At 42.3% G+C, this 27,943-nt stretch overlaps 2 protein-coding genes and 1 pseudogene across 2 annotated transcripts in view; all 3 read left to right on the top strand.

Moving 5' to 3' along the window:
* The first annotated feature begins 251 nt into the window (after nt 1-251).
* LOC139930054 (tripartite motif-containing protein 16-like) lies at nt 252-1,827 on the top strand (annotated as a pseudogene).
* A 3,201-nt stretch (nt 1,828-5,028) lies between these two features.
* On the top strand, nt 5,029-7,434 carry LOC139909954 (tripartite motif-containing protein 16-like). The gene has a single exon (XM_071897132.2). It carries the CDS (start codon nt 5,029-5,031, stop codon nt 6,691-6,693), a length of 1,665 nt encoding a protein of 554 aa, XP_071753233.2. The 3' UTR covers nt 6,694-7,434.
* A 6,578-nt stretch (nt 7,435-14,012) lies between these two features.
* Nucleotides 14,013-27,943, top strand: part of myo10 (myosin X) — a 157,940-nt gene continuing 144,009 nt past the window's right edge. The window contains exon 1 of the mRNA XM_071897130.2: nt 14,013-14,387. Within this exon, the coding sequence (XP_071753231.2) occupies nt 14,367-14,387 (21 nt within the window). The 5' untranslated portion in view covers nt 14,013-14,366. The remainder of the gene's footprint in view (nt 14,388-27,943) is intronic.

The following is a 27,943-nucleotide window of genomic DNA, read 5'->3' as shown; positions in this document are numbered from 1 at the left end:
CTCTTTAAAACTGCCTCTCCTCTTCCTGGAATAAAGCAAAGCAAATATTTATTTTTCCCCTCTCCTTTCACAGATCTGCCAGTTTAAAGATGAGTGTAATCAACATGTTGAGATGTGCAAGAGCTGACAAGCCCATTCACTGCAGATTAGCAAATGAACATGAGAGAAAGGAACAGTTTTTTGGTTTAAATCAGGGCACAAGTTTTATCTGTTGAGAGCAAGTGAATCTTACACTGTTACTGAGAGGTGAAATGGCACAGCAAGAAATTCTGGTGGAGGAACTGAAGAAGACAGGATTCCAAGCTGCTCCTCCTGATTGCTGCTATGCCGGACCTGGAGATGTGGCCTGTGATTTCTGCACTGGGAGAAAGCTGAAAGCCCTCAAGTCCTGTCTGGTGTGTCCAGCCTCTTACTGTGAGCAGCACCTCCAGCCTCACTATGATGTAGCTCCATTAAAGAAATGTAAACTGGTCGAAGCCAGCATGAAGCTTCAGGAGAACATCTGCTCTCATCATGATGAGGTGATGAAGATTTTCTGCCGTACTGATCAGCAGTGTATCTGTTATCTCTGCTCCATGGATGAACATAAAGGCCATGACACAGTCTCAGCTGCAGCAGAAATGACTAAGGGGCAGAAAGAGTTTGGGGTGAGTCTGCAATTAAGCAAAAGATGTGAAGGTGCTTCAGCAGGAGGTGGAGGCTATCAATCTCTCTGCTGATAAAGCAGTGGAGGACAGTGAGAAGATCTTCACTGAGCTGGTCCGTCTCATTGAGAAAAGAAGCTCTGATGTGAAGGAGCAGATCAGATCCCGGCAGAAAGCGGAAGCGAGTCGGGCCGAAGAACTTCAGGAGAAGCTGAAGCAGGAGATTGCTGAGCTGAGGAGGAAAGACGCTGAGCTGGAGCAGCTCTCACACACAGAGGATCACACCCATTTTCTACACAATTACCCCTCGCTGTCACGTCTCAGTGAATCTACAGACTCACCCAGCACCAATATCCGTCCTCTGCGCTACTTTGAGGATGTGACTGCAGCTGTGTCAGAGGCCAGAGATAAACTACAGGGCATTCTTACAGAGGAATGGACTAAGATCTCATGGACAGTGACTGAAGTGGATGTTTTACTGCCACAACCAAGAGAGCCCAAGACCAGAGCTGAATTCTTACAACATTCCCGTCAAATCACACTGGATCCAAACACAGCAGACACACGTCTGTCATTATCTGAGGGGAACAGAAAAGCAGCATTTATGACGGAAGAACAGTTATATTCTAGTTACTCAGACAGATTCATTAAGTGGCATCAGGTCCTGAGTAGAGAGGGTCTGACTGGACGTTGTTACTGGGAGGTGGAGTGGAGTGGGTGGAGAGTTTCAATAGCAGTCGCATATAAAGATATTAGTAGAACAGGGAATAAATGTGGATTTGGATACAATGACAAGTCTTGGGCATTACAGTATTTCAACAATAGTTGTCAATTCAGACATAACAATATCAAAACTCCCATCCCAGGCCCTCGGTCCTCCAGAGTAGGAGTGTACCTGGATCACAGAGCAGGTATTCTGTCCTTCTACAGCATTTCTGAAACCATGACTCTCCTCCACAGAGTCCAGACCACATTCACTCAGCCTGTCTATCCTGGATTTTGGCTTGGTGTTAGAGCCACTGTTGAGTTGTGTAAGCTCAAGTAGACAGGACGTATTAAAGCAGCAATGTGTGAGATTTTGTTTTATACGTTTTTTTTATTTTGTCTCTATCTTTGTTGCTAAGCACTCATTGCTGTGGTGTTTCTGCATTGCACTTCCCAGACATCACCAGTCAATCAAACAATGTGGACGGTATTGTGATGTTTTTTTCCTTAAATTTTATGTTGATGAATTTTGAATTTCTGCAGGTGGTGCTCTTTTCTTTGTCTGTTCAGCCATGGTGGCTATCGCTGCTCACGCCAGCTACCCAGATCTTCTGCTGTTCATTCCAAACGAATCGGTAACGTTAAACGCTTGACTTCATGTGCAGCAGAGTATTTTTCCCAGGAAAGAGCTACCAGACACAATTACTACAATTACTGGTAAAACAAAAAGCACCTTTGTTTTTTTTCAGTAATTACCAGTCATTAAATGCTATGACTAGTTATTACATCTATCCATTTTACTTGGATATTACTTACATATTTCATTACTGTTTAATTAATGGCCTGTAATTTAAAGGGTTACTGTGGTTCAGTAAATTTGGTGGTAGTTTCATCTCTGCGAGTTCACCACTTTTCTTTTGGGTGAGCATTACACCTTCTTACCAAATGTGACGGCCCTCCAGCTGTCTGATAGGGCTTGTTGTGTGTGTGTGTGTGTGTGTGTGTGTGTGTGTGTGTTGCATGTCTTCCCCTGTAGGTACCTGGTAGGCGGAGCTGGAGCCGCTAACCAGTGCAGGTTCAGTGCAGGTGCATCAGTTCACACTATGCAACAGCCCCACACGATTTACACCACTGATTGTACTGATGAACATACCACTTTGTACTTTTGCTAATCTTTGTATGCATTTTTGTAAATAAATGTAGATATCTTTCGACTTGAACCTGGGTCTCTTGGTTTTTTGTCATGGCTCATGAGCCAGATCATGACACCTAGTCATCTGTTTGTATCAGTTTATTCTTAGTGTGGAAACTTAAGTGTTTCATAAGCTGTCACACCATCCACACAAAGGAGGTGAGGTTATCAACTTTGAAGCAAAAGCATGGTTTCATCATTAACTCCACTGAAGAGACAGCAGCTAACAGGGAGTCCCAGTGTCAGACTCTGGATTAAAGAAGAGCAGAGGGAGATATGGGTTCAAAACCCCAACATGGAAGCAGAGAAGTAGGGAACTCAATATGGAAAAAAAAAATAATCTTGGCTTCTTACAGGCACAGAGCGGTTTTTATTGACATTTTTCAGAGTGTATAGTTATAAAAGGAACAAAGAGCAATCAAATTGTCACAATTTTGGAAGATAATTATTCACCATAAAATGTCAAAAGAATTGTGAACTAACCGAGAACATAAATTAGAAGGAAAAATGTGGATCAAAATAAAGCTCTAAAATAAATGGAGACAAAAATCACATTAGGGTCTGACCAGTATGGGATTTTGACGGATACACATATTGTTTTTTTGTATTGAAGCTGCCGGAAGATATTTTGTGCCGATAGTCACCATCTTTAAAATGTTCCATTTTTACAAGTGTTCAGTGTTTTCCTCAATATTTTGTGTTTGCCAGGGTGGAAAAGCCTCTGAAACAGCATTTAGACTGTCATGGGACACTAAAACGCTCCATAGAAACCAGACTAATGAAATTCTTTCAGTGTTAGCAGCTCTTTAAGGCAGGGTGACCCTATTTAATGGTAGAGAAACTCTGGGATACATTTACAAGAGGAATTCATTTAGAATTGAAGCATTAAACAAATTGATAAAATGTGCAAAAAAATTAGATGTTGCAGGTTTTACAGTCGGTTTTCCTGTAGCTGTGGTCAGGGAGGAACCCCCGTCATATCAGAGGTGGACTATGCTGACTTACCGATATCCAATATTTAACAAATATTGGTCTAACCCTACTTCTTACTATTGGTTGCTTGTAATGTTGGTCATCTAGAGTTAAGGTTAGGGGCAGTAACAGATGATGGATAATATGTTTGTCATATACTGTAGCGGCTATCTTGCCAACGTTAATTATTCACTTTAGGCTGGGTGGTGAAACCTTGTTTTTGACGCGCGTCCTTACAATTTCCAAATGAATAGCTTACTGTTGAGTGCAGTGATGTAACAAAAGTTGAAGTGGATGAATTACCTGGAGTTGAAGTCTTGATGTCTCCGATGTAGCAGAGTGGATATTGCAAACTTGCCCAAATTGACATGTACATTTTGTACATGCATTTTCTGCACCTGACTGTGGAAAGAATTTCCTCTCGAGGACAATAAACTATCTACCTACCTAGTCATAAAATTGTTAAGAGCGGAGTGTGTGATAGTGCTGAGTGTGTGAGTGGTAAAGCCCGTGTGATCTCATCACCCAAGCCTCACTTCCTGATCACCGGACAGCCCTACCTATATCTTTACACCTGGGGTGCAACTTAGCTATACTGCCCCCCCTAGTGATACAAAAACGTGAAAAGAATAATAATGGCTCCTATATATATACCTTAAAATTCGCTTTTTATGCATAATATCTGTCTTACAAGTGTATGTAAAGAACTGGTCCACTTTGAAACTCAAAATATATGTATTGCCAAGACTGCAAAATTAACCTTTTACTATCCCTAATCTAACAAATCTCAGGGGGATACGTCTGTTAATGTCACAAATAACATTTTCAATATTTGTCTACTTGAGCATGTCAAGGCACTGTTCACAATTAATAATGTGTATTAACTTTCATCAAAAACAAATATGATAAAAGCATAATAATTTTCCACATAATATCTCCTGCACTACAGGCTGACGTGACTGTTTCTGACTGTGGTGACGAGGCGATCGAAGATAACTTGAACCAAATCACAACCAAGTCTGTGGCACAGATGCTCAAAACAGACCAAACTATACTAAATGATGAGAGGATTGGGTCAACACTTTCAGCTAATGGGATTTGCTGCAGTGTTAGTTTCAACTGTGCATTGTGAGCAAAAAGTGTTTTTTAAGTTTAACTATTCCATTTTTATTTGTCATAATCTTCACTTCATATTGTAAACGAGGGCTAAACACACACTGCCTCTTTCAAACCGCTCCTCTTCCTGGAATAAAGCAAAGTCTGATAACCCCTCCCTCTTCTTCCTGGTCTCAAACACAGCCAGTTCCATTCTGACCAGATATTTCCTGTTCCCTCCCCTTTCACAGATCTGCCAGTTTAAAGATGGGTGTAAACATGTTGTGAAGTGCAAGAGCTGGCGAACCCATTCACTACAGATCAGCAAATGATCATGAAGTAAAGGAACAGATTTTTGGTTTGGATCGGAGCATAAACTGTTGATAGAAACTATCTGACACACTGTTACTGAGAAGTGAAATGGCGCAGCAAGGAATTCAGCTAGACGGGGAAAAATTCTGCTGTTCGATCTGTCTGGATCTACTGAAGGATCCGGTGACTATTCCCTGTGGGCACAGCTACTGCATGAGCTGTATTAAAAGCTGCTGGGATGAAGAGGATCAGAAGAAAATCCACAGCTGCCCCCAGTGCAGACAGACCTTCACACCAAGGCCTGTCCTGGTGAAAAATACCATGTTAGCAGAGTTACTGGAGGACTTGAAGAAGACAGGACTCCAAGCTGCTCCTCCTGATCGCTGCTATGCCAGACCTGGAGATGTGGCCTGTGATGTCTGCACTGGGAGAAAGCTGAAAGCCCTCAAGTCCTGTCTGGTGTGTCCGGCCTCTTACTGTGAGCAGCACCTCCAGCCTCACTATGATGCACCTCCATTAAAGAAACACAAGCTGGTCGAAGCCAACATAAAGCTTCAGGAGAACATCTGCTCTCGTCATGATGAGGTGATGAAGATTTTCTGCCGTACTGATCAGCAGTGTATCTGTTATCTCTGCTCCATGGATGAACATAAAGGCCACGACACAGTCTCAGCTGCAGCAGAATGGACTGAGAGGCAGAAAGAGCTCGGGGTGAGTCGGCAAAAACACCAGAAGAGAATACAGGACAGAGAGAAAGATGTGAAGGTGCTTCAACAGGAGGTGGAGGCTATCAATCTCTCTGCTGATAAAGCAGTGGAGCACAGTGAGAAGATCTTCACTGAGCTGGTCCGTCTCATTGAGAAAAGAAGCTCTGATGTGAAGGAGCAGATCAGATCCCGGCAGAAAGCGGAAGCGAGTCGGGCCGAAGAACTTCAGGAGAAGCTGAAGCAGGAGATTGCTGAGCTGAGGAGGAAAGACGCTGAGCTGGAGCAGCTCTCACACACAGAGGATCACACCCATTTTCTACACAATTACCCCTCGCTGTCACGTCTCAGTGAATCTACAGACTCACCCGGCACCAATATCCGTCCTCTGCGCTACTTTGAGGATGTGACTGCAGCTGTGTCAGAGGCCAGAGATAAACTACAGGGCATTCTTACAGAGGAATGGCCTAAGATCTCATTGACAGTGACTGAAGTGGATGTTTTACTGCCACAACCAGAGCCCAAGACCAGAGCTGAATTCTTACAATATTCACGTCAAATCACACTGGATCCAAACACAGCAGACGCACATCTGTCATTATCTGAGGGGAACAGAAAAGCAGCATTTATGACGGAAGAACAGTTATATTCTAGTTACTCAGACAGATTCATTAAATGGTATCAGGTCCTGAGTAGAGAGGGTCTGACTGGACATTGTTACTGGGAGGTGGAGTGGAGTGGGTGGGGAGTTTCAATAGCAGTTGCATATAAGGATATTAGCAGAAGAGGGAATAAATGTGGATTTGGATACAATGACAAGTCTTGGGCATTACAGTATTTCAACAATAGTTATCAATTCAGACATAACAATATCAAAACTCCCATCCCAGGCCCTCTGTCCTCCAGAGTAGGAGTGTACCTGGATCACAGGGAAGGTATTCTGTCCTTCTACAGAGTCTCTGAAACCATGACTCTCCTCCACAGAGTCCAGACCACATTCACTCAGCCTCTCCATCCTGGATTTTGGCTTGGTGTCAGAGCCACTGCTGAGTTGTGTAAGCTTAAGTAGAGGTATTAAAGAATCAATGTCTGAGATTCTGTTTTATACTTTTTTTTTTTCATTTTGTCTCGATTTTTGTTGCTAAGCGGTCATTGCTGTGGTGTTTCTGCACTGCCGTTCCCAGAGATCACCTGTAAATCAGTGTCCAGTACTGTGGCGTCTTTTTCCTTGAATTTTCTGTTTATGATTAAGTTTCTGTAGGTGACGCTCTTTTCTTTGCCTGTTCAGCCATGGTGGTTATTGCTGCTCATGCTAATTACCCAGTTTACTTCTGTTTATTCCAAATAAACCAGGATTTTTCCCAGGTGAGAGCTACCAGACACCGGGTGTTTCGAACAGCAAATGCAAAAGCTTTCATGAATTTGATATAGGTTGAATCAATGTTTTGTTAATAGTAATATGTTCAAAAAGCCTTACATATTCAATGCCTCCAATTCAGGATCATCATTTCCCATCCCTACTAAGTCCATTAAATAAGTTCACTAACTTAACTTGTATGAAATAACTTATTTGTTCAACTCACAGAGGTTCAGGAGATTTAGTAGTAGTTTCATCTCTGTGAATTCACCACTATTTATGGGTGAGCATTACAACTTCTTACCTTGTTACCTTTGTTTCTTTCAGGTCACACCATACAACACCCCCACAATATTTACACCACTGATTGTACTGATGAACATACCCCCATTGGAGTTTCGTTAATCTTTGTATGGATTTTTGTAAATAAATTTAGACATCTTTCAGCTTGAACCCATGTGTCTCCCTCTTTTGTCGTGGCTCAGTGAGGGAACTTAGTGTTTCATAAGCTGTCACACTACCCACACAAAGGAAGTGAGGTTATCAACTTTGAAGCAAAAGCATGGTTTCATCACTAACTCTACTGCAAGAGACAGCAGCTAACAGTGAGTCCCAGTGTCAGACTCTGGATTAAAGAAGTAGCAAAATAGGGAATTCAATATGGAAAAATAAATCTTTGTTTCTTACAGGCACTTGTGACAATTCACCGTATGAAAATTAACCAACCAACCATTAATCAAATTAGACTGAAAAGTATAGATGAAAATAAATCATTGCAAGAACCATATAAATGCGAAAATAAAAAAGGCAAAAAACAACCTCATTTCATAATCACATTGCACATTGCTCCAAGGATCTGCTCTTTTGGTTAGGGCAGAGAAAAGCAGAGAAGCAGTTCATGAAGAAATTAGCAGAAGCGAGGTTTTCTTTTAATCACAAGTCTAACTTGTGATTAAAAAGTAATGAGTAAATTAAAGATAGAATGAGATGGAGAGGTTACCTAACAGCTAAACCTGTCAGCAGCCCGTCATCACTCAAGAGTAAGATTAAACTTAAGTCAAGTCTCACACTCCAAATCAACACCTACATGTCAACTATTCTCCAATAAATCCTTGACATGAAAGGTCGAGGCCGGAGCCAGAAGTCGACCTACATTCACGTTAATGTGTCTTCTCCATACTTAAGTCAGGGCATTCGGAAAGGTGGGCCGATGACAGACCCTTCAGAGGTGGAGCTCATTCCTCACGCTAAAGCCTGTTTGACCCTGAGGAGCTTAAAGACCGTCACAACGGGGAATGCGTCTTACTTAACCTCTGTCAGCGGCCGGGAACGAGAGGTCAAGGGTCATTCAGGAAACATTGTCCAGATAGGTGACGTGCTGAAAGTGGTTATGGGTGGGGAACACCTTGGAGAAACCCTAACCTTAACTCTAGCCCTGGGAGCAGACAATACAACAAGACACCCTCCCATCCAGACAACACAGCTGTGGAGAAGCATTTATGAGAGGGTGGTGGAAAAAAATCCAGCTTCTAACATCTTAGGGTGTTTCCTTGGAAATCCAACACTGCTGCGTAATAACAGGAATCAACAGGCGTCCACCTTTTACAACAGTTTTAGGGTGTAATCACACCTACAGTTGTTTTTTGGGGGGGAAATAATGGAAAAGTTTACATGCTGCATTTATGTATTTGGTTTGTTCACTTTGCTTCACACTACCGAATTAGAAGCCAACCAGAGCTTGTAAACAAAAGTCACATGAATCGTAAGTCGCTTGTTTATTGGTCAGTCAAGACCATCTGATTCCTGTAACTTCCTGTCTCTTCTTCTCTGGTGTTCATACCAGTTAAGAATACATGAAGAAATAGCTGAAAATGAGCATCAGTCCAGACTTTTTTGACATTTTGTATTGCCAGGCTTTCCAAGCATGAGGAACTGCTGGTTGTCAGATGTCGACATCTGTCTCCTCATGCCCATAAATCCTTGTGGGTTTTTTTTCTGTAGTTGGTTTAGATTACGTTTTCACTCCTAATGAACTACATGGTTAAAAAGGTAAAAGAGGAAAATTAAGGCATGATATTCACAGGCAAACCGTGTGACATTGCGGTTTTGTTGTTGCAGAACTTAAGAACATGCCTAGAGCCTTGGAATATAATAATGGCATAATAGTAATACCATTAAAATGCTTTGGGCTCTTCGCGTTCTTCAGCTTGGCTCTGAACCGCTTCAGAAGCCTCCAGCGTCTCACTAACTTTTTTCTCACTAAACTTTTCACTGATTCTCTCTTGATTAAATACTTCAGGCCCTCCTCTCCCATATCTTCATTGTCTACTTGCACTGAAAATGCTGTGACAATACATTTTAATGCAAGGAAAATTTCATGTAAATCGTCATAACTGTAGCTAATTGTCTTTTAATTGCTACATCGCATTTGGTGTGCTAAACAGTTCTTTTGCAACTTTAATGGTTTATGTTTTTGTATACCTTTGCAAAAACATCTGGCTGCAAATACGTTTTTTGCCCACTTTAAGGACAAATAAAGTTGAACCTTGAACCTTTCTTGTTGTTGTACTTTTTTCTTTCTCTTTTTTTCCTCTGTCCATCTATTATGTGGGTGCCATGGCTCTGACCCTTGACCTCCTTACTGTTAGCTGCTTGTGATATTGGTGATGTAGGAATTGAAGCTTATTCTACTGTTGCACTCATTGTAAATCAGCGTGGATAAGAACATCAGGTAAATACCTACAATCGAAATGGAAACCTGTCTATTGTAGTGAGGTGCCGGCACTTCAAACATACAATCAAAATTATTTTCAAAAGGAGCACTGAAGAGCTGCTCAATCCAGGGAACTAAAGATAAGAGCAATGGTAACAAAAAGGAGATTCAGAACTGGGAGCTCGATCCCCTCAATAAGCAAGTCCTGCCCTGATGAAGGGGCGTTCTCTGTAAGAGCCATGATGTGGGATGTGGGTCAGAGGGCGGCAGCCAGGCTTGTTGCTCTCCCACCAGTCAGGCAGTGGGGGGCGTTAAGTCCATATGACTGGGCAGCCGGCGGAGCCCAGGGCCCAAACCAGCAGAGGTCAGAGGTCGTCCTCTATGCTCAGTAAGTCAGGGGGAAAACCAAAAACACACACTCCTATGTTTGGATTAGACGTGCCAACTCAGTGTTGTTAACCTTTAGCAGGATTGCTAATGCTGGACAATAGGAGCACATTATCTGAGTCTTACAGATCTTCCCTCCTTCCCTGCCAATTCAAAGACTGTTTGTAAAATAAAGGTGGGATCATCATCATTAAAGGAGCGATTGTGGGCGGGGCCAGAGGCTTGGATAGCATCTATGTAGCGGTCTAAGTTAATATAGCTAGCTGGCAAGTGAGAAGCATTAATCAAAAATAAACACGCAATAAAAAGACTTCAGAGCTTACATCGACCGAACAATGGATCAACCGTTCTCCAAGCATCGATTTGAGATGTATATTCCTGTAGACACTGTGAGATTGTGACCACGTGTGGTGTGTAGCGAACCAAGGCATCAAAAAAGTCCTGCAGGTTTGTGGTGGCTATCCTCTTGAACACTGCAAACTCCTACAACATAAAACACAAAAACATACCATGACAATTGGATTTGTGTTTGCTGAGTGAAGCTTCCATGTTTTAAGCGATAATGTTTTAAAAACTATCCTCTTTTGTCTGCAGAAAAGATGCACTGCTTACAGGTCCACTGCATTTTTAGCAAATTATGTTTAGGTGGAGAGAATCTCAAGAACCAATCCAAATTCAACTGCAGAAGTCTAGTGTAGTGAACACTGTGCCAAAAACTGTCCAACTGCTGGTTGTAACTCTATAATGGGGGAAATGGGTGGCTCCCAAGGTTATTAATCCCTCAACTTAGCCATGTCTCTTTATGTCCCATGATAGATCAAGCTGACATATCCTCCACATTATAGGCTACTGGCATCTCACCTCCAGTGTACTGAAGCCCACGCTGACGAAGCAGTTGTTCAGTGAAGAGCCCTCAGGCAGTTGCCCAGTTCTTCTGAAAAAATCAATGTTATAACTTCGACAAAGCTTCACTTACAGTATTGTGGTTTCAAGATTAGAGGCACATTCCTTAAAGGAATAGTTCACCCAAAAAATGAAAATTCAGTCATTATCTACTCACCTCCATGCCAAGTCTGGTGAAGTTTGTTAGTCCATATAACAGTCCTGGAGCTTTCCGTAGCAGCCTTCTCCAAAACAATTTTAGTCTTTGAGGACCCATCTTTAGATAACCATAAAATGACTCCATGCAGCTTGTGAAGCATAATCCAAATCTTCTGACACCATACGATCGCTCTGTGAGTGGAAAAAACGAAATTTTATCCATTATTTAATGTAAATCGAGTCTTTCTGCATTGTATTTAGCTTCCGCATTACCAAACCTCACGAGATGGAGGCACTGTCACACACACAAACCTTGCGCGGCCACGGTGGCCTCGCAAGGTATAAAACAAAGAGTTAAAAACTATGAGGATCCCTGTGTGTCATCTTCTCAAATAGGAAAATCCTATTGTTATATACACTTACATTCATATAAAAAAAAAAAATTAAATGGACACAAATATAGATTAAATTATTTATTTATATTTTCTCTGCACTTAAATAATTTATGTCTGTTATATTTTATATTTTGCTCACAAAATCACAGATTTAGGCCTATTCCTTTATATCATATGCATGACTGTTTGCTAGCTAGCCCTGTAGAACATGATATGCACGTGACTGTTAGCTAGCTACCGCGCCAGCCAGCTTAGCTGTAATTACTCATCAAAACGTCAGCTAGCCCCACTAGCTAGCAAGGGAACCATAATTCAAGACACTTAAATGCGGTTAATGGGGTTAAAGTTAACTTACTTTATAATTATATGCACAGACTCGGTCAGCCAACTGGTCAAAATCCAACATGTAACGGTTCTCTTCCCTTTTCTTCCTCGGGTGAATGGGTCAGTGTGAACTGTGTACATGCAAGAAGTGAGTGAACATAGGCTACTGCGCATGCTCACATCCCAGCCTTTCCAGCTACATGATTGTTTTAAGTTAATTTCACTCTAAAGCAATAAGTAAATTGTTTTTTTTTTCACCCTGCAATTAACAGTAACTTAATAAAAACTAATAAGAACTGCGTTTGAATAAAGTTAACTGATTTCTTTAGCTCTCTTAGCTAGCAATGGAACGCTATCGGCTAACCCAGAGGTCAAGCAGTTGAAGCTGTAGCTAACGCTAACCAACTTTACCCAATAACCTTTAGCCACTTACCAGCAACAGGTTGTTTGTAAGCATATTGCTTGACAGATATTTATTTATGCGCAGCAAAACTGTAGTTTGCTATGTTGCAGCAACACAAAATTTTAGCTAGCTAGCTTGTATGGCTAATGATAGCTACATCATAGTTTGCTTACCTGTACAACAAATGTCTTGAAGCTTTTCAGACTCCTAAGCTCTTCCATCTTTGAAATGCTGCAGCATGTTCACTTGGAGTTTGGGATTTGTCATTGGCCTTTTTTCTGTAGAACGCAGTAGTTTTCAGTAACGTACGTTCTTCCTTGGTTGCGCAAATGAAACTGAAAGAAATTCCGAACGTAATCGCGGTAGCAGGGGGCGGGGCTTGGGCGCCATATTGAAACAAGTGTGGAGTATTTCACCAAAACAGAGAAGGCTAGTGACTGACTGCTTGCTTAGAGAGCTTAAAATCTCAGCAGCCGTTGAGGTAACAGTGGAGTGACTGATTTATATAGGCTACTATGGTCATTTTGTGCAACGAGCCATTAAAATATTACTAATTAGCCTAACCCTTTATTTATATGGCACATTTCATACATGTAACCCAAAACTGGTTAAAAACAGAAAGATAACCAACATCATGAAGGGCAAGAGAACAGGAGAAGTTTATGTCTTTAAACCATCTAGTGAATTGGTAAATTGATAAAAGATCTTATTACAAAAAATTACATTTGGGAAAAATGTAGCCTATATTTATATCCATGAGATGAAATTCATGGGAAAGAACCCCCGTTTGGCATATTTTTGATTGATGTGAAGCATTACTTAGAAGCCCTTCAACTCTCTAAGATGAAAAAGGCCATAAAATGTCTGCCAAATTCATCTAGTCTACTTTTAATATATTGTCTGTTATTCTTAATGTGAATCCTGCTTTTCCCCTACTCATCTTAACATGTTTTTTACTGTGATTATTTCTCCATGTTACAGGCTCTTGAGGGAAAAAAAAAATCTTGATCAGAGTTTAATAGTTTTGCAATTTCCAGTTTTTAATTTTTGCTTTATTTTGAAATTTGATTACCATTTCAGTTTCGTTTCAGTACGTTTTTCAAATGGCGTTTGCTAGTTTTAGTTTAGGTTTTACTTTCATAAATGTTGAGTTTTAGTTCAGTTAGCTGTTAGCTGTTTTGTTTGGCCTACATACTGTCAGAAAACGGTCTTTGGATGTACACATAGGCATCAGTGTGTTAATCATGTACTGATTGTTGATCAGGGCTCACAGCCAGGCAACTGGCAAAAAACTAACACTGAAAAGAAATAAGGTTTATTTTTTATTTTATTTCAGCTTGTTTTGCAGGCATTGAATTTTTTTAAGTTACATGTTTTCATCAGGTTCGTTTTTATTTTGATTTCAGTTCATTAAAATCTTTCTTCATGCCTAGTTCTTGTCTAGTTTTAGTTGAAGTTGAAGTTAACTAGGCTATAATATCCTTTATCTGGATAAACTCTCTTTATGGCTGTTAAACCTCCACTGTGCGTTTTTACGCGGAGACACCCTCATGCGTAAAACCTCTCCAACACCCCATTCATTCAGCTCCGGGCTCCACATGTTGCGACAGCAGGAGGAGTAAGAGAGGCAGGAGGGCTGGAGGAGGAGGTGGAAGAGGAGGAGGGGGGGTGCGGGGGGCGGGGCTTCAGGATTATTGTCCACCGGTTGACTGAAGGAGCGAATCTCCCCAAACTTGGCCGGCCTCTAATTTCTTCGCTTCTGCTGCACGTTTGACTGTTTACCAGCCAACCGGACCTGCAGACAAAAGTGACGCACGGACACCAGAGCGTCCGGACAAACAGCGGAGGCGCACAGGGACTCTGGAAGACCGCAAAGTTTTAAAGGACATATGGTGTCTCTGCTGAAGAGTAACTCATGAAACAAAGAGTAAATTTACTGCTGTAGTCCCATACTGACTGACTGACTGACTGGCTATCCTCCATCCAGCAGACTCACAGGAGAGAGAGAATGGACTAAAACTCTTGGATGTCTTCTGCCGCCTGCATGTAAAAACACATGAATTGGATTGACTGGATGCCGGTTTCCATACAGTAATCCTCGGGGATTAAAATAACGAGGCCAATGGATAATTTCTTCACGGAGGTAAGAAGATTATGAAAACTGCTCAGTCCCATCAGGACAGCACCGAGACCTGTTGAAGTCTTTTTATTACACATTAATGCTCTGTATGTCCGCGCTGCTCAGGCGCTTCATGACTGCATCGCTGTTTTGTTGCAGCTGCACTGTAAAGAGTATTGTGGAAGCGCACATATTCACTTTCATAACATATTGTTGCATTAAGATTATTCATTACGACGAAGAACTATAGCAATCCTATAATACACTTTAGAAGGATACTATGCAAATATCACAACAAAAGTTCTAGGAATATTATAGCAATATTATAGAGATACCATAGGAGATGAAATGTCATAGAGAACGATACGTTGGCAATAAACACACCATTGAGTAGCCTATCAAAGCGAAACTATAGGTCACTATAGCAATATCATAGGAATATTATAGTGACTGTAGAAGTACCATAAAGTACAATAAGGTCACTATAAACTAAGTATTGAGTACCAAAAGACACTATAAATCCGTATATGAATATTATAGGAATATTAGAGTAATACCAAAAGAGATAAAGTACAATAAATTAACCATAAACTCACAATTGTGCACCACAGACACCACAAGTCCCTATAGGAATATTATAGGAATATCATAGGAGTATTATAGGGGTCTGCGCGTCAAAACGGAGGTTGGACGGCGTCCCAGTGGGTCCTTGGTATTTCCGCACCTCTTTTCTCGTTTCCTCCAAGAAAAAAGTCCTGTAAAGCTATTAATAGAAGGCTGAACATATCTGGCGTCAACCTACATCAGACTGGGAGCTTTTGATTTGCCACAGTACTTATTTATCTCTGTGACCTCCAGTATCCACAGTGTCATCTTGGACCACTTTGTTTCATATTACACCCATTTCAGATGATCCCTTCCTCCAGTGTTGCTGCTTTGTATGCAAATGTTTTAAGATAAACAGGTGACTTTGTTAATATTCTCTAACGGGCTTCAATTTAATGCCATTAATCACTTTGTAGGAGTAGTTGCTGATGATGGAGATCTCATTTTAGGGCAAAACTCTTTGTACACATATATCGCTCATGTCATGTTCATGTTGCTTGCTGGTTACATAGCTTGAAGTATAGCTGTATTATTTAAGTATTTATATAGTGGTAGATAAAGAAGGGTAAACTATGAGCTCCATTTGGGGATTATTACTCATGCATAACAACCTCCAATATGAACAAAAAACAAATATATTTTAAGAAAAGCATCTATTCTTGTTTTTTTTCCTCCTTAAAGACCCTATAAATCATATAACTCACATCACTTTGATACTAATTACTGTGATATAAGCTGTCAATTTACGTCGTAAACATTTATGTCAGCATGCAAAGTACAGATAAAACTCAGGTAAATTGAGTTTAGGTGGGTTTACCATCCACTAATCCTTCTATCAGGAATAGTCACACTGTATCTTTTGTTGACTTTAGTTGCATAAAATTTCCAGGAGTTGTGATTCACGACTGAGAAGTATTCATTGTGGTCGATTGACGACATCACTAGGATTAACTTGAAGCCACACCCCGTTTTGATGACGTAGACCAGGTAACGGCAGCAACACCTGAGTCATTCCTGGCTGAGTTTGTTTTTTTTGGCCCTGAGCATTTATCAGTCAACTGGCGGTTAGGAAAAGTGGCTCTCATCACACTGGTGAGTGAGCTGAGGCCAAAAAAAAAGAGAAGAAAAACGATTTAAAACCAGTTTCCCTTCAGGTAGAGCGGCATAACGGTTACTCATCTGAAGAGGACAGAGTGGTTATGATCAAGAGTTTACAGCTGCTGCCGGTCCAAACAGGAACTTTTCCAGGAATGAGGAAAACAATGCTTGATTTCTCATCGGTGCCCATGCATTTTATACAAGGAGGTTTTGTCAGAAAAAGAGATGGAACATCCGCACAATTAGATCCAAGCAGAATTGAATTTATTAGCGAGCTTTCGGTCTCAAAAGACCTTCTTCAAGGCATACTTGGCAAAACACAAGGGGGTTTTGACAGGTATGAAAGGCCCAAAGGTCATGAAACTGACTCAGCTCATGAATGGTTGTTGGGAACTTTCAGGTGGAATAAGGGAAACGTTTAGAGGTTTAAGGTTTAAGGTTTTCCCCCTGCAGCAGTGTCATGCCGGTCTCATGACGAGGGAGGGTTTGGGTCTTGAGCTTTCCCTGGAAGTCTCAGAGAGGGAATATTTCTCAGCGCCAGAAGCAGGCAGGCGCGCACAATAGTCTCAAATATCGGCCTGCCTGCCTTTATATCTGCCAGCTAATCGCAGCTGAAACAAAGGGCCCAGTCTTCAAGGAAAAGGGCATTTGACAAGGAAGTAAACCAGCTTCCAGCCGGCACAGATCGAGTCCAGCAGTTTGAGCAGAGAGGAATGTGAACTGGGAAGGAAACCGGAGGGTTTTACATTTACTTGATGGACTCATCGCCTGGTGCTGGGATCGAACCTCCGACCCTCCAGTTCTGATGAGAAACCTGGTTCAGAAATCTGGCTCACTCCCATTTTAAAGGTTACTGTGGCATGGGAACATCTTACTGCGTTCACTTTGGCACAAACTCAGACTCACACAGCATTATGTTTTCAAAGTTACAAGGTTTTCACACGACAACAGTGAATGTTGCGCTGAAGAGAACTGTGTCAAACTAGATAAATGGATGTGTTGATAGTGGCACATCCTTTAGAGGAAGGTTTCTCCTCTCTAATTACTGAAGGCAGAGCTGCAGCCAAAACAGTCTGAACCAGAGTCAATTCAGCAACTGTAAATAGAGCGAGTCAGGGTGGAAAAGCCTCTGAAACAGCATTTAGAGCATCATGGGACACTAAAACTCTCCATTAAAACAGCAGACTAATGACTTTCTGTCAGGGTAAGGCAGGATTCACTGCAGGATTTACATACTGAAGCTGATGAGTGAAATCAGATCCTCACACTGATATCAGTAAACAGATATATCAGTCTAACGCTAAGTACTCTGTAATACTCAGCACTGGATTACTATGTGCTGTCAGGCAGCATGGCATACAGCGAGTCTGAAGGTGCGGCTTGCCGGTTGGTCTCTGTTGACTCAGCGGAGTCAGCCAGTTCAGCCGTGTGGGTTTGAATCAGCCTGTTTTTATTTGAACTGGTGGGCGGGTCGTGGGCGGGGCCACTTCAAGGTAGACTTCACCTTTCCACCAATCAGGAATCAGCAGTCAAGTCAAATTTATTCAACGAGAGCGTTCAACAGAGCTGCAGCTGATCAAGAACAGGTTTTACATTTGTGTACGTTTATTTACTAGTAAAACTCTGTAGGCAAGTTGTTATATGAACACCTAGTATATAGCATTTAATTAGCTCCGCCGACAAAAGATGTTTTCACCCATCTGTCTGTCTGTCTGTTGTCTGTCTGTTAACAAGATTTCTCAAAAAGTTACTAATGGATTTGGCTGAAATCTGGTGGACAGATCGCTCTTGGCCGAAGTTTAAATTGGTTAGATTTTGCTTCTGATCCAGATCTAGGATTTCCAGCATTAGACGGTTTTCGTTTCTTTAGCCGTAACGATTATGCTGCGTTCATGTGCTGCTGGGAAAGTCTGGCATCCGGGACTTCCAAGTCAGCTGCTAAACAGTGTTGTATTCATGAGATTTTTTTCTTGGAAAATCAAACCTGCAGGACAAAGAAACAACAAATCTAAACCGTTACGGAGGCTGCAGCTTTGCGAGTTGGAGAATTGTTCAGCGTTGGCGGAGGTTAGCTCTCTAACAGTGCCTTCTAATTCATGGCTGTAAATTCACACGATCAGTTATACTAAGATGAAATTAAAAGCATCCAAATGTTGCGCTGGTTAACCCAGTTTTGCAAAATTCCTCACCAGTCTTAAAACTCTGCAGTCCAAAACTCTTTATTCTCTCTGCTGTCTTCTTCTCTTCTCTCTGCCTGCTCCCATAAGCCACTGCTGTCTGGATTTCTCATTAAGGGTATAAAAAGTAATGGCCCAATCATGAACTATAATAGGCTTACCACAACAAACAAGGGCCCTACCCATTTTACATTGGCTCATTTTAATGATGATTTCAAAGTTACACCGCTGTGTCAGAGTGTTGGGTTTTTTTTCTCTCTTTCCCCCCGGCTTGTTTAAGGCTGAAACCTGACACCTGTGGAGCAGCTAGAAGGAATTGAAAGGAATTTAAAGAGCTTGCAGATTTGTCGTTTTGTGCACAGCCTCCCCTTGTCCTCCGAGCACAACTGTGTTGTACGTGCAGCTGAAATCTTGCTCAGTCTGCAGCTTTTAAATGTTCATGAGTTCTTCAGATCTCCCTGGGATGCATCTTCTCAGAATCTCAGGAATATCTCCTATTTAGCAACACCCACTTTCCAAATTTTCTCCCATTATTTCCTGCTTTTTATGTTGTAATGATCACATTTTTGATTTCTTACAAATGCATATACTTTTGTTCTGATTTCACTTCATTTTTAGCTGCACTTATGCATATGAAGGGTGTTTGCATGCATCAGTGCATGACTGGGTGTGTTTTAGAAGCTTAAAATGTTGGGCGATGTTATCCAAAGTACCTTAAATTACCAAAGTACCAAACATTCAGGTGACCAAAGTGGGAATTGAACCTCTAACCCTGGCAGTGTTAGTGCCTTGCTCTACCCACTGACTACTAACACTTTGAAGTTTGTAATTAAGTATGGAACAAAATTGTCCTTTTCTAGAATCACATATATGGAGTCGTATCATATTTCACACTTCATTTTAGTGTGTAGTGGAAAAAAAGATGAGAAATACAGTGAGCCGGCCAAGCTGGGCTGCTGGCTCAGTCAAGACTTTTTACACCACTCCTGAAATAACACCTACTCAAGGAGGCAGACATGTTGGATCGGAGCCAGCGCCGCCTGCAGTGGATCTTAAACTGGTTTCACAGCTCTCAGCCGACAGTATATAGGGCAGAGGGGCGACTGCGACTGTGAGAACTTAAACAAAGTCTCAATCCTGTATTTCCAGACTCGGGCCAGGGAACTCAGCTTTTTGTCCGTCGGGCACAGCAGCTACTACGTCCCAAAATATAGTAGTATGTATGAGTAGGAGTAGGAGTATGGAGACCATGCTGAAGTGTCCTCGAGCAAGACATTAAATCCCTTCCAGCTTCAGGAGTGCTGCTCTGTAGCTGACCTCTGACCTCCCTGTAGAGGGGGGCAAGAGAAACAAGAATTTCTCTATAGGGATCGATCGATAGATAGATAGATATTTTTATTTCGTTCAGGCAGTGTACCACAATCATCCAACCCAAGCACAACAAAGTATTCACATGTACATTATAAAAATAAATTATTCAGAGTGCCACAACAAGACAAGGCTTTATTGAAGAGAACAGGATCTCCTAATGATGGTTGGTTAAGTACTACAGTCAGCATTTGGCAGATGGTTTGATGTTCATTTTCCAGTTTAGGCTTCCAGTTTCAACACGGTTAAATAGCGGCCTCGCCCCTGAAAGTCATTCTAGTTTTCAGATTATTTAGCACACAGGCACGTCTCTTAACACCTTCTATGAGATATCTCGGAGACAGATATAGACAAACGACACAGAGCCATAAACGACCACCCAAACAAAACAAGATCTCTCAAACTAGCGTAGAGAATGCAAGCGCTAACATGGCCGGTCCTGAATCGGGACCCCTTCACATGCCAGGGGATTTAGGTCTGACTTTTTTTAGATAAGATATTTTTGACCTGAACTAGATGGACTCCACAGTCCTCCAAATGATTGTCCTCCAAGTTCCTTCATGTCTGCTTTTGTCTTGGTTTGTAGGTTAATCCATGATCTAGACGCTACAATACCGGCGTTCTGTATATAGGTCTCTGTTTGGCGAGGTCAGACACTGTGTGGTGCAGATTAGGATGAGATGAATGCAGATCTCACATATGTTTTAACTATTCAGTACTCACACATCATTACCAGGGTTAGGATGCTTTGAGAGCAGCCTGATTCTTGATTAGTGATGAACTAATACTGATTCTGGTATTGGATACTGAGCTGATATCAGTCTGAAATATGGGATTGAGACCTGAGAATTTCCCCAGTATTCAAATCCAATACTGTCTGCCACATGTAATGTCTAAAATCAAAGGAAATTGTCTTGATTTTCTGTTTTTTCTTTTCATGCACAGAAGGATGTTAGATCTCTTTAACCCATTTAAACCCCGGGAAACTAAAGCTGTCAAATTTGTAGTTGTCATTTTACTTTACTGTAAATATTACTTTAGATGAAAACAATTAAAGGGTTTCAAGAAAAGAAATGAGGATTCCACCTCTTTCCGTTCACATCACGAATGAAACTTGAAACTTGAAACAAATCGATTATATCCAGCAACTGATGAACCCAAACTCAGCCTAAGTTTACATTGAGTGAAAGTAACAGCTCAGATCAGACCTCGCTGTCAGCAATGAAAAAAATGACATCACTGCATCTCAATCCTCGATCCTTTCCCTTTGTTCATCTTTGCATCCATGCAACTCATTCCCAAGTGTGTGATTTTTGTAAAGCTTGTCGTAATAGACGTGGAACACAAACTGCGTCTTCACTCCAAGTCCTCCGTTTGAGCACGCTGAAACCTTGAGAACTTCAGCGATGACTGTAAATCGTTCTGCTGGCCAGACTTGAGAGGAACAGTCAAGGCTCTTTTCTTTCTCTCTGTCTACCTCCATCACTTTCTCCCTCTTTGTCTCTTCCAGTCTCTCTTTTCCTCTCTCTCTCTCTGTGTCTTCCTTCCTTCTTAACTCTTTGTTTCTTCCCTGTTTCACCCCCTTCCTCTGTTCCCTCCCCCATCTCCTTCCTCCTTTGGCTTTCTAAAAAGCTTCCTGCCCGATCGCTCTAAAACATTCCTCTGGACCCTGAAACTTCTTAACCTCTGACTCTCTGCAGCTCCGGTCCACATGTGTATTCATACAGAACACAGGCAGAGGGCTGTGTTCAAATCATGGTAATTTAATTCAACAATTAAAGCTGCACTAGGCAAAATTTTTATGTAAAACTCCACCAGTCTTCTCAGCCTAAATCACAAAGTGTGTCTTCAACAGAGAAGAGTGTCCCACCCCCAACAGTGGAGATGTCGTAGATTCTCCCTCTTTACCCAAATTTAATTCTGCTGCTGGTTAAGGTCACTGGTGGGAAGTCTTCTTGGCTCACAGGAAGATAGGATGAATTGAAACTTGAGAGCAAAATATAAAACTTTCTCCTAAACAGCAGCAAGCGAACGCTCCGTCCAGAGAAACCTGGAAGGATGCAGTTTACTGACGCCACGTTACATGATTTCTGGGTAATGAAGTCCTTCAAACTTGTAAAAATTCAGTTATCTCTTGTTGCCAAAGAGTGTTTTTTTTCTCTGTGTAAGACGAGTGCATTAATGCGCTGGTTTACATGCTACAGAGGCAAAATTGTCTTGTAACTACAACGCTGCTAGACTATGCATTGCATTTAAATTTATATTTTTGCAATGCATTCCTGTTTCCCTAGAAAGCGTGTTAGGTAAAGGGCCAAACAAGTAGTCAACAAAAAGTAGAGAAGGAAGGTTTGGGACAGAGGGAGGTGATTTATTGCTTAAACATGAAGATTAAGAAAGAAAGAAAAATGCAGTTGTTAGTTAAGCCTAGTGCCTTGTTTGATATATTGCCAATCCTTGAATGTCCAGGTGGATCTATTGGTTCAAACGGGTACCTGTAAGTTTGTAGGTTCAAACTCAGCTCATGACCTTTGCTGCCATCTGACCTCTTCGTCCCCCACCTTTCCTGTCACTGTACACTGTGTAATAAAGCAGAAATTCCATTAAGGTAATCTTAAAAAATGTCAATCCTCCTGTATGTGATGTGTATACATATTTGCCCTCCAAGGCAACCTAGCCACGTACCGGACAACTCCCCCAATAACAGAAGGCCTTGGACGCCTGGTGCATGAGAGGTCATTTCTTGGTTCGATGGTTATAAAGACAATATTTCAAAATCCATCAAAATGGGTTTAAGTTTGAAATGCTCTCTTGACACTAATCCCTGAGTCTCCTGCTGAGTCGTGGTTCCAGGCTGCCGAAATGGTCAATTAAAATCAGGCATGAAAGTCTCTGGATCCGGCCCTGTTTGATTTATCTTCGCTGACAAGGTTTCCCTTTGCTGCAAAAAGGCAACCGAACAAAGACGAGGGTTTTGATCCTGGCATATCAGACCTGCTGTAACAAGCGCTGGCTTTTAAACTGTTTTATATCAAATAAATTCAGTGTTCTCAGGCCAAGCAGTTGCTTTCTAGTTTGCAGGGTGCAGAGTCTAAGACATGTTTCACCAGGACAAGTCCTGATTTGTGTCTCTTCACATGTGGGTTTGGACTGCTGTCCCACCTGTCATGGCTACCCAGACAAATAAAGACTCTATGAGATTCTATGACAAAAGGTGTGGGATTGACCTTGATGGGTTGTTTTATTGTTTGATTTGTACAGTAATGTGCTGCAGTTTATGAGATGCATGTGCCTGGAGGCAGTATTCTTAGCTTAGACACAGTATTATTACAAAACGTACGTGCATGGACGTAACACACACACACACACCTGGCCCACAAAATAACTGTCCGACAAAATCACCTGGCCTACGAAATAATTTAATGGAAGCACCTGCAGGAAGCAAGTGGTTTTCTTCTCCCTTGAAGCTCAGGACAAAATGTCTTTAAGGGCAACGATGTGTCTAATGGCAGGTGTTTGGTCCTAAAACTGTAAAAGTCAGTGTGCTATGTCACTGTGATAAGGTTTGGCCCTGTATTTTGGTTTCTATTCTGGTTTCTGTCAAAGTTGTGAACATTTCAGTGTTCACAACTACCTGCAAGTTGGAAGTGGGCGTATTAGTGGTCAGAAGTTAGATAAATTTGAAATTCCTGGACTGGTTGGGAAATCTTGGCCATGGAATGTGATTGAGTAACGCTCTCCACTCCCTCAGCTACTAGTGTTGAAGTGACTTTGAGCAAGGCATTCAACCCCCATCCGCTCTAATGGAGCTGCTCAGTGGCTGACAGTAGAAGGCTGTGGTTGTACTGGGCAGCTCCCAGTGTGAATGTGTAGTACTGTAGGAATATGAAGCAGGACGCTGCTGAAATAAAGCTTGTATCCTCAGTCAACTGTGCCTGGATACATGAAGGGTAAAAATAACATTTTGTCCCTTCCAACGTTTTCATCTTAACTTAAACATGATGTTGTCAGCTAGCTAGATATTGTCTCGCCTTCCCAAATACACACTGTTTCTGCTTATCAGATCTGAGAAAGAACGGAGGGGGTTATCTGATCCTGGACTCTGTGTTGACAGCAACTTCCTGGAACCCCTCCATCCCCCACCTCACCCCCCCCCAAACACACACACACACAACACAACAACAGCGCAGGATAGGCAAAAAGCAAAAACCAAACATCCATTTCCACTAATTATCTCCTTGTCATGCGATCCTGTTGCCCTGGTCTTCTCTGCAGGTCTTCTCCTCTAAGAGCTCCTCCAAGTGCTTAATGATTCCTCAGGCCTGCCACAGAGCCACTGAGCCTATTTTTACTGAAGCTATTAGGAAAAGTTGAAAAGTTATTAAGGATTTGATTTAATGCAATTGATTTTCTCTGCGCAGCACACAGAGCCAAAAAGGCAATCAGAGCTCGTCTTCGCTTCAGCCATCAAAGTTTCACCAGTGGCTCCTGAAGTGCATTAAGGGCATTGCAGTTTGAATGATCAATACGACATTTGGAACAACACATTTATGTTAGTTCACGTCACTGTGGTGTTGTATAGTTCAGTAGGCAGTATGCTAAAGGATGTCCACACTCACGAAAGCGTAAAGTAATGCTTCTTTATTTGCACTCAACAGCAGCCGTGTTTCATAAGCCTTCATTAGCAATTTTGCATTCATAAAGTTTCAGGTTGAGCCTTTGTCTTAGTTCAATAGCTAGAACATGGGGCTACTACTGCTGGGGTTGAGGGCTCTGTTCCCTGTCTAGGTCAATATTTCATTCCCACTGGGGCGTCCCGTGCTTAAAATGGTAATGTATGGCACTTTGGATAAATGCGTCCACCAAATGCCATATATTATGTTATCTCGACGCTGCATGTCGCATACGGTGACTAAGAAGTGACGGATCTTTGCTTTATCAGTAAGTGAGCAGCTGAATCAACCAGTAGATTTACTCCACTCGGTCTGAACAAAACCTGCAGCGAATGAGCAACGGCTCTTTGTAAAGACAGACTCACTTCTGCCTCTTGCTCATTCATAGCAGAGCGACAGAGAGAAAGAAAGAGAGAGAGAGAGAGAGAGAGATGATTGTCTGGGCGCTGAGTGTGACCTGTTGTCTGGGCGTCTGCCAGTCAGCCTCTCCCTCCCTTCCTCTATCTAGCCCGGCTGGTCTGTGGACGCTTGATTTTCATAACCGTTTGGCGCTCCGATGTGAGCCAGAGGAAGTCAGGGGTTTAGAGAGAACGAGGTGGAGCGCAGTCTCTCCAAATGATTGTTTCCTGACCGCTGAACCTCAGCCTCTGAACATACAAAGTAGTCCGTGGGGGCGGCAGGGTTACCTAGTAGTTACAGAGACCATCGTTTAAACAAAGGGTCATAAATTCAACCCCCCAGCAGCCACACGTCCTGACAAAGTGCGCTTGAGCAAGACTTTTGACCCCTACCTGCTCAGGAATTGCAAGTTGCATCAGCTGAAGGCCTAAAATGCATAACGTTGCTTCTCAAGCTCAATGAAGCGGGCAAGAAATGGAACATAGTAATTTTCATAAGCTTTTTTTTCTCTTTTCTCAGACAGGTCTGATTTGTAGCGGCGCTGCTAATTTGCACTCATTTAGTTGTTTGGCGTGTTTTCACCCCGTTAGGTCATGAGGAATGTCGACGGATGAATAAACAGTTTGTTTTTGTCGGGTTGTCGGTTGAACTGCGAATGCCTTTAGCTTGACTCAGAGTCAAATGATTCAGGAACGGAAAGTACATCGTCTTTGTTGCTGCATGCGTTTGAATTAGGAGCATCTTCCTAATACTGAGATGCACCCACTTTTTGAACAATCCATGTTTCTTCAAGGCATAAAAGTCTTTCCTTTACCTCCACCTCCCCTTCATGACTGGAGTGGATTTTATGAGTAAAATCAATGATGCATCATAGCTTTCACCTAGATTCACCTTCTCAGTCTATTTCATGGAAAAACATGATGTTGTTGGGGGAAATTGTTGTTTGAAGTATCATTTCAGTCCCACTGAGGCCTTCTAAATCGCTTTAAAAGACAGACTTTCTCGACCCTGACCAGATAAGAGATGTGTCCTCGCCTGCCAAAGTGCCCTTGAGCAAGACATTAAACCCCTCCAGGGACGTTGCTCCCGGCTGCCTTTGCACTCTGATCCCTCATTTGAAATGCGCACCTGTGTGTGTGTGTGTGTGTGTGTGTGTGTGTGTGTGTCTCTCAGAGGGATGTGCTAAAAGATAAATTCTTAATCACACTATGAAACTGAAATATGGTGATTGAAGTGCATTAAAAAAGATAGACTTTTGGGTCTGCTGTGGTAAATGGACTCTCCCAATTTGTTTCTACATCAGCTGCAGAGTAATTCTCTTATAATTCCACCCACGCCTCGCCACTTAACCCAGTTCTTCAACAGCCAGGCCGCCAGAATTATTAGATTGTCTATACGAGTGCACTCAGTGACTTGACACTTTTCCAAAAACTCCATAAAGTCATTAGAAGATCTTAAAAGCTCTGGGGGTTGAAGCACGGCCCCGGTTCAGGCCGTTCTCACAGTAAACTGAGCAAATGGCCCCGAGAGCGAATAAACAACTTTATCTCTCCAACTTAGTGGGTCACGCTGCATCAAAGGGATTTTATACCTTAAGATCAAGGCTTGCTTTCTGACCTCAAACTTGTCCGAGATAGCGGTAGTAATTCAGAAATGTCTGCCCTTACTGGGTCTGGATTTAGAAATGTGGGCCAGTGAGAGCTGATTTGAGCTGCTGGACTTTCTGAACAGAGCTGCAACACTAGAAACCCCTGATGAAGGAAGTTGGGCTGAAAAATGTAGAATAATAGTATAAGCGCAATCTTATTTACACTAACGTTTTACATTTGGGTGTTTAGCTGATGCTCTTATCTAGAGAGACTTACAGTGAGTGCAACAGTAAAATCAGCTTCAATTCCTAGATCACCAACATTATAAACAACCAGTAGTGAGGAGTGCAGTGGTCAGAAGAAAAATAAGAGCTAAGGAGAGTGGAAGAAGGCTAGAGGAGGAAGATCGCAATAAAGGTCTTTTAACTTTTTGCTTTTAAAGAGTTCCTTGGCTTTCTTTTCTTTAAAGCTACAATGAGCAACTTTTCGCCTTGAGGCAGGAAGAGTGTTATTAGTCCCGCCCTCCTCCTCCTCCTCCTCCTCCTCCTCCTCCTCCTCCCCTCAGTTGGTCAAGTTCCCGCCCCCCAACACCTGCCACTCATCTTGATGATATCGTCTCTCTTGAAGCTGTTTCTGAACATTTCGCTTTGCTCTTCTTTCTTTTCTTCCTGCTTTCCTCCATCGTTGTTGCTGTGACTTCCTGGTTTACGATCCAAAACGCCCCAACGTCACTGAAAAGCCAATTTCAGGCAAACAGGGGATTTAGGCCTGAACCCACAGACTGATAAGAATATCCTATTTATTTATTGTTAGTTTTATGTGAAAAAGTTGTATATTGCAGCTTAATAAAAGACTAAACACTCCAATGAGCAGCTTTTTAGTCAGCAGTTCCTGTAGCATAAAGCCTCTGGTATCCACTCTGCACTCACTTCAGTGCGTCACCACTTCGCACACCTTTCAGCGGCTGCACACCCACAATATTTTCGGTTTGCAGTGAACTGCTGCTTTAACGTGTGCGGCCTCACACCGCGTCTCCCAGGGTAAAATGCCCTTTCTGTACAACAAGGGCGTCTGTTGTTTGTCCCAGAAGAAAGCCAGAAAGGGGAAGCCAGTATTTATATTCTGTCCGTTCCCTCCGCTACGAGTCTCGCCAACGCCAGGGGACCACAGCTGGCCAACACATGGCAACCCTGGCCCCAGCTGCCAGCCCGTAACACACTCACACACACACACACACACACACACACACACACACACACACACACACAGCTGCAAACACTGTCTTATGCACGCTTTCTCTCTTTCTCACACACACACTTCTAAACACGTCTTATGTGCACACACTCGTATGCACGCTGACTCTCACTTTCTCTCTCTCACACACACACACACACACACACACTTTCACACACACTGTCTCGTGCACACACTACGCTGTCTCTCTCTCTCTCTCTCCCATGCTCACACACACACACACACACACACACTCAAACTTGTACAAACAATGTCTTCAACATGTACAAACATTCTCTCATGCACGCTCTCATTTCCATGCACACACACACATACACCCACCCACCCAGACACACACACACACATGCACAGCAGGAGAAAGTAGGTCAGGTAGGCTTTAAGTGTGTGGGGCCACCATGTTGCCTAGCGAGGGGAGTTTT

The sequence above is a fragment of the Centroberyx gerrardi genome, chromosome 13, assembly GCF_048128805.1.
Source record: "Centroberyx gerrardi isolate f3 chromosome 13, fCenGer3.hap1.cur.20231027, whole genome shotgun sequence".
Classification (NCBI taxonomy): domain Eukaryota; kingdom Metazoa; phylum Chordata; class Actinopteri; order Beryciformes; family Berycidae; genus Centroberyx; species Centroberyx gerrardi.
This window is presented reverse-complemented; position numbering and strand designations above follow the sequence as displayed.

Coding starts and splice junctions, on each gene's coding strand:
- LOC139909954 (XM_071897132.2), top strand. CDS start 5,029: ATGGCGCAGCAAGGAATTCAGCTAGACGGGGAAAAATTCTGCTGTTCG.